Raw genomic sequence first — 7,491 nt, forward strand, 5'->3', positions numbered from 1 at the left:
CTTTGTCTCCGGTGTTGTCCACTGTAGGGCTATGGGTCAGTGAGGGACATCATGTCTCATAGTGGGGCCGGCCATGTGGTCCTCTCTGTGGACTGGCTGCTCTAATTGGGAACATCGTTCTCCAGGCCTGGTGGGCCAGGATGTGCTCCACTCTCTCCTCCTCCCCCTTCATCTGCTTCCATGTGCTCCGTTCAGATATGTCCCTCTCCCAGAGCTGAAGATTCAATGCTGTCCTTTGAAATAAATTCTTCTGGGGGGAGGGGCAAGTGTCCACATAGTAGTTGGGATTGGGGCCAGCCCCTAGTTTCCTCAGTTTCAACCTGGACTTGAATATAAGCAATTCACAGTCTGTTAAACAGTAAACCTCTGGTCTTGTTTTGACTGATGATATTGAACTTCTCCATATGTAGTCAATTTTATTGTGGTCAGTTTTATACCTGTGTATTCCATCTGGGGAGGTCCTTCTGTATAGTCACCATTTATGTTGTTGAAAAATGGTATTTTCAATTTACAAGTCTTTAGTCTTGCAAAATTCTATCATGTCATCTCCAGATTCATTTCTATCACCAAGGTCATATTTTCCTTGGTGATAGAAATGAAGCCATAGGCTGATCCTTCCTGATTGTTTCCAACTTTCCCATTGCAGTTGTCAATAATTATCAATGCATCTTGATTGCATGTTTGCTCAATTTCAGACTGAAGAGGTTCATAGAATGATTTAATCTCTTCACCATTTGCTTTAGTGGTTGATGTATAACATTCAATAATAGTTGTATTAACTGTTTTTTTTTATTTTGCCCCCCACCAACTGTTCTTACAGGTGTTTAGCTATGATCCCATCACAGATAGCATTGTACTGCAAGATAGCGCTTGCTTTTTTCTTTTACAATAAGTGCAATGCCACTCCTCTTGAATTTATCATTCCCAGCATAGTAAACCACAAGATTATCAGATTCAAAATGGCCAATACAGTTTATTTCAATTGACTAATAATGCCTAGTATATTGTTATGCATTTCAATTTCATTTTTGACAATTTCCCACTTTCTAGATGCATACTTTGTTCATTCCATGTTGTAGTTATTAATGGATATTTTCAGCTATCCTCATGTTGAGTGGTTCTTCTCAGCTGGTGGGAGTTCTCAAAGTTTTGCTCCATTTGATTCATCAAAATCAGCTCTATGCGGAGGGGCAGCCCTTCCCCAGCCATCGTGGGGGTGCCTTCCCACCTGAGGAGCTCATGTTTGGCACTACGTCAGACCACGCTGTGCAGCTATTCATTAAGGCGCTCAGTGGCTAATCTCTCGGAAGTGGACAGCCTATTCCTTCTTCACTCTGCTCTTTGTCTGGAGTGGCTGCTGATGTCTCATTTACCAGGATGACCCTGATGGTGTTTGAAATGCCAGTGCCGTAGCTCCCAGCGTCAGAGCAACAGGCAAGGCGCCACAGACAAATGACACAAACTGACAAAGGGAGATAATTACAAATGATAATAATTCTGTGACTTATGAAATATCCATATGCTGTACATTTCTCGGCGTCGCTTGCAGTTGGGCTGGGACCATGTGACTAGTTTTGACTAATGACCTGTCAGCAGAAGTGATGTATGATTCCCATGGCCAACCGATGCCCATGTGTCCCTTTTCCACTACCACAGTGAGCTGGGAGTCCAACTTCTAGAAGTATAGCTAGTGAAGGCGTGCCTCCTAACCGCCCTACCCCATCAGCCTATGTATAGATGGGAAAGCCAGGACTTGCGGGGTATCTGCTTCTCCACCTTGGAGTGAGGCACGTCCACTAACAAAACCTAAGTTGTGCAGAATAGAAACTCTAACTCACTGCCATCTAGTTGATGCTGATTCATAGCCACCCTAAAGGACAGGGTAGCACTGCCCCTGTGGGCTTCTGAGACTATTTAGTCTTTCCCCCACAGAACTACTGGTGGCACCCTAATGTGTAACACTGCCACAATGATGAAGTTACCCTCCCTTGGCCCCAAACTCTCAGTTCTATGCTCCTGTCCCTGGTGCAGCCTGGCCAGCTGCTTGCTCCCTGTTGAGATCTGCTTAAAAGGGGCACTCCAGGAACCTGCCAGGGAGAGGAGACAGTTCTTGTCTAACCTATTTCTGTTTCTGGGTCACTTTAACCGTGCCTCCTGGCCACAGCAGCAGATGAAAATCTGCATAGCATTTCTCTTATACATGGGCAGCCAGCTCTGGAATGGCCTGCAAGACCTGGAGAGCAGCCCAGAGGGGCAGGGAAATTGGACCCCAAAGATGAGAAGGGCAAATCTGGAAGCCGAGTGCATGCATGGTCACAAGATGCCACTTGGGTATGGAGGTCAGACACACACCCAAGACCTGACACCCCTCTGTCAGCTCCCCACCTCCAAGACCCAAGAAACAGTCCCCCAAAGAGAAGTGAGGGAAAGCCTGCCTACACTGCAAAATGCAATTAATTAATCCAAACCCACTGCCATCGAGTCTGTAAGACAGCAGGCCTGCCACGTGGGTTTCCGGGACGGCAGTGGGGGGTCTGCTTAACCCGCCGCACCACCAGAGGCCGCTAAAGAATCTTCAAAAATTGGTGGGAATGAGCGTCTGGTGGGTATTGATACAGCAGTCTACAATAAAGATTAAATTCAGTGATGAAAGTTGGTTAAAAGGTTGCCGGGAGGTGGACCCAATCCAGAGGTCGGGGTCCTAGGAATGCCCTCCGCGGCCTCAGTCGTTCAGGAACTGCTCAGTGCCCGCAGGTCACGTCCCGGCCTCCGAGGCCGCGCCCCACGCCTGCCCATCCCTCTCTCGCAGCCTCGGGGTCCAACACCCCCCTCCCGGAAGTCCCTCCTACGGGACGCGGGACGCTCTGGTCCGTGAGAACCCCTCTCGCTGGTGAATCGGACGCGCGGCGCCGCGCGGTGTGGTATGTTGTTCCTCCGGCCGGCAGGCGGCGCGCGAGGCGGCTGTAGGGCCGCTCTGGCCCGTGGCGCCGCTCCACTGCTAGGAGGCCGAGCGTTCGGTCGCGCGCCCTTCCTTCGCCTCCGCGGCGCGCGTTCCCCTGGCAACGCGCCGCCGCTGCCGCCGCAGCTATGGACGCGCCGGCCGGCGCCGAGCCTCGTCGTGCGGGCTGTAGCCTCGGTCCGCCAACCCGCGAGCCGGACCCCACGGTCGTCCCTCCATCCTCCAGCCGCGCGGTGCGCAAGCCGGCGCCGCCCTGGGCGCGCTTCTCGGCCTGGCTGGAGTGCGTGTGCGTGGTCACCTTCGACCTGGAGCTGGGCCAGGCGTTGGAGGTGAGCGGGAGGGCGGGCGGGCGCGCGGGCCGGGCCCGGGCCGCCCGGGGCAGGACAGCCGCCAACGCTCACGCTCGGAGGGCCGCCCGTGCCTGCCACTTGCCCTTGGAAGGACTCGGGTCCTGGAGCGCAGGGCCGCTGCCACCGTGCTAGGACCGGGCTCCCGTGGTCACGTTGTCAGAAGAGGGGCTCCACGCCCGGAGGAGCTTCTTCCCCAGAAAAGAACCGCCACCCGCCCTCCCCAGTCAGGAGAGACCCTCAGCGGAGGCCCTAGACCCCTCCTTCCCTCCATCCTACTCCCATGGGGCAAGGCTGGCCGCTCCACCTGCACCAGGGACAGTTCTGCTACCACCTCACCTCTAGCCCCTCCCTGGCTGCTGTCACGTCCCCACAGCCCCGCCTCTGCCCCTCCCGCGACTGGGCCTCCGCCCACCGAGCTCAGCTGCCCAGGCTCTGGTCTAGTACATCCAGTTGCAGAGGCTTCGCCCGCCCCATGGGTGTGCCCTGTGTGGCCTGGTTTCCAGCCTACTCTGCTTGCAAGGCTGAGCCCACTCCCAGCACACATGGTCAGGGGGCTTCCTTCAGGTGCAGATGAAAACAATACAGACCCCTCAGGGACTCCACCCACCATCTCGGTTGCTTCATGGTGGTGTTCTGTGCTCACTCCTCCTTGTCTTGTCAAACAGAACTTTCTGGAAGTCCAAGAGGTACTGAGTGTCCACTACTGGGTTGTCCAAGGTGAGGCTCCAGGGTTGCCCGCAGGACAGTTGCCTGGTGTCCGTTGCTGGAGCACACAGACCCCTTGTGTTCCGTTTAGCTCTGGGGGACTTTGAGGCAGCAGTAGCAGCCCTAGGCAGGGACTGCTGCACTTGACCTTGTGCCCAGTGGAAACTGCCTCACTCTCCTCCCCAAGAAGGCACCCCACAGCTCCGAGGGGCTAAACAGTCCGCTCGCAGAGTTCCCTCCTCTCTGCGCTGTGCTGCCAGCTTGTTCCCTGGGAAACCGCCGGGAGCTGTGAGAAATGCCACCTTTCCCTGGTGGACTCTGTGCATCGCCTGCCCCTGGGGTCTTTCCCCAGCGCACAGCATGGGCTGTGTCAGGGACCTAGGGAAGCCTCAGACAGGCAAGAGTTGGCAGTGGAATTGTCCTTCCCACCTCAGTGCCCTCCAGGGCGTCAGAGAGTTGTCTCACGCTCCCTTATTCTTGGCTCAGCACCACCACCGCCCAGCTGGGTGCTGGCCAGCCTCCCAGCCACTTGAGCCACTAGACCAACATGTCCCAATGGACGAATGGGCATCAGAAGCAGTGCCCAGAGGAATGGGGTCTGGCTCCATCTGGGCAAGGGAGTAGGGGCTATTTCAGGTAATGGCCTCTCCCAAAACAGCCCTTGAGAAGCAGTCAGGAGCTGTCCACTTGCTGATTCCCTCCGTATCTCACGCACACACATTCATTCATTCATTCATTCATTCAAGCACTGAGCAGCTGTCCCAGCCAGGCCTGGGACACCAGCCTGGCGCCAGCTCAGAGTCCATGGAGCTGTAGAACCCTGAGGCCCGTGCTTGAGATGCCAGGCTAAGAGGGGCCAGGGAGATGAAGGGCTCGGAGTGGATGGCTGGGGCTGGCGAGCAGCTAGTAAAGTAGCCCTCCTGTTGCTCCCACTGACCCTGGCAGCCCTGGAGTGACCATTGGCCCGAGTCTTGTCTGTATCGGCACCAGCAGTTCACCAGCACCTGGGCCTCAGGTCCTTTTACAGACCTAAAGGGAGCATGCCCCTTGTGTCTTCTCACATTGACCATCTTAAAAATGAAAGAGATGTTTAACAAAAGCAAAACAAAACAAGAATAAACACCTGTTTGAACTTAGCACATTTTAGTGAAAACACCTGTCTTTTCCAAAAGGAAACAGTTTGGCGAGAAGAGTGGCATTGCTTGGATCTGGTGGCTGGGCAGACCCCCACTCCCGGCAGCCAAACTGTGCTCCTGAGGGGTCAGTGGTTGGATTCTCAGAAGTTGTGGGGCCAGGCTGCCCTACTTCCCAGACTCCTTCAACAGGGCTTGTACCACCAACCTGGTTAACCAGGGAGCACCCAGGGCTTGCTAAGCCCAGTATAGCCACCCCTCTGAATGTCTGCCTGATGTCTGGCCAGCTGGGTCTGCCTGCTGGCCTCAGCATCAATCCGTCCACAATGACAGTCACCAACAGGGCCCTTCTCACCACTGGAAGCCCTGCGCGCTTGTCAGAGCTGGCAGTCGTCCTGCATTTGAGGGGCCCTGAGTTCTGGGGGTGCCCTGCATACCTGAGCATGCCTTGAAGGGTGGCAGCTTCTGGGCAAGAAGCTTTTTGTTAGGTGGTAATGCTACCCCACCTGCAGGCATGCCAGCGGTTGTCTCTCTGGTCTCAGCCCCAGAGGGCTCCAGACCCTGCTCAGGAAGCCAGGGCACCACCTGCCCGCACTCCCACCTGGCCCTGGTACTCAACCCCTTTCGGTGTGGACACAGGTGGTCCCATGGCCCCTGCCACCTGCCTCTTCTGTTGACTCCCTTCTCGTTTTTTGCAACCCCTTTCGGCTTCCCATTGACCTGCATCGCCTGGTCCTGTTTCTCCCAGAAAGGAGTTTCCACCTGCTGTGCTCTGTGGCAAATGCCTGAGTTGAGGGCCTGTCCTCAGTAAGCAGAGATCACAGAAGGGACAAAGCCAGGCCACCGCACAGCAGATGCATGACCTACCATGACAGCACCTCATCTGTCAGGAGATTCAGGCAGAATCAGAAGAACCCCAAAGCCTGAGGGTGACAGGAACCTTTGGGCCTCGCCCTCTCCCCTCAGGCTCCTTCCCTCCCTTGTCTCCTCCCATGACTTGCCTCTCAGCTTGTCCTACTGTGGTGACTTGGGTGTTGCTGTGATGCAGGAAGCTATGTCTGGTGCCTTCTTTTCTTTTTTTTTCTTCAAAGTTATGTATTTACATTTTTTTACAAAACAACCTTATCACCTTCAAAGTGCTCTCCATTACATGTAATACACTTGTAAAATCTGCAATTTCATTCTTTTAAAAAAATCATTTTATCGGTAGCTCGTACAACTCTTATCACAATCCATACATCGATCCATTGTGTCAAGTACATTTGTACATTTGTTGCCATCATCATTCACAAAACATTTGCTTTCTACTTGAGCCCCTGGTATCAGCTCTTCATTTTTCCCCCTCCCTCCCCGCTCACCCTTCCTCATGAACCCTTGATAATTTGTAAATTATTATTATTTTGTCATGTCTTACACTGTCCGACATCTCCCTTCACCCACTTTTCTGTTGTCTGTCCTGGTGCTTTCAAATACCATCAAGGTCACCCACCGTGAGCAGGTGTCAGCACAGCTGACTAGACTGTCGCTTCTGAGGCATTAGCCACTGACAGACAGCCTTATGCAGAGTAGAACATTGTCAGGTACTGAAAACCTCGTGAGTAGCAGCAGGGCATTGTCAGAGGTGGTGGTGGAAGAGGAGCGCCTCTGTTTGGAAGGCACTGAGGAAGAGCTGCCTTCTCAAAGCAGAGTCGACCATAATGACGGGGAGTAAAGCCTCGGGACCTGCATTTGCTGGTGGGGCACAGCTCAAAACGAGAGACAGCTGCAAACATCTATCAGCAATTGGAACTAGGAATGCACAGAGCATGAATCTATGAAAATTGGAGTCATGAAGAAGGAAACGGAGCACATGGAGATAGATGACGTAGGCATTAGTGAGCTGAAATAAACTGGCATTGGCCATTCCTACCATGCCAGGAATGACAAATTCAAGAGGAATGGTGTTGCATTCATTGTCAAAAAGTACATTTCAGGATCTTGAAATAAAGTGTTGTCTGTGATAGGATGATATCTATCCAAATCCCAGGAAATCCAGTCAATACAACTATTACTCAAATTTATGCACCAATCAATAATGCAATTGATGAAGGAACTGAAGTATTTTACCAATGCCTTCAGTCTAAAATCTACCAAACATGCAATCAGGCTGCATTGATAATTATTGGGTATTGTGGTACAAAACTGGAAACAAGAAGGAACAGTGGTTGGAAGATACGGCCTTAGCTGGAGATCTCATGATGGACTCTTAGAAGAGCAATGGTTTCTTTTTTTTTTTTTTAAACATTTTATTAGGGGCTCATACAACTGTTATCCCAATCCATACACACATCAATTGTGTAAAGCG

The 7,491-nt window shown here is 52.7% G+C and overlaps 1 protein-coding gene across 1 annotated transcript in view; it reads left to right on the top strand.

Annotated features, from left to right (window-relative positions):
• The first annotated feature begins 3,087 nt into the window (after nt 1-3,087).
• The window catches only part of DENND6B (DENN domain containing 6B), a 13,074-nt gene continuing 8,670 nt past the window's right edge, over nt 3,088-7,491 (top strand). Inside the window, exon 1 of the mRNA XM_013004023.2 lies at nt 3,088-3,288. Coding sequence (XP_012859477.1) covers nt 3,088-3,288 — 201 coding nt within the window. The remainder of the gene's footprint in view (nt 3,289-7,491) is intronic.

Source organism: Echinops telfairi, unplaced genomic scaffold, assembly GCF_000313985.2.
Source record: "Echinops telfairi isolate 266 unplaced genomic scaffold, ASM31398v2 ScPeMD7_2;HRSCAF=8, whole genome shotgun sequence".
Lineage (NCBI taxonomy): Eukaryota > Metazoa > Chordata > Mammalia > Afrosoricida > Tenrecidae > Echinops > Echinops telfairi.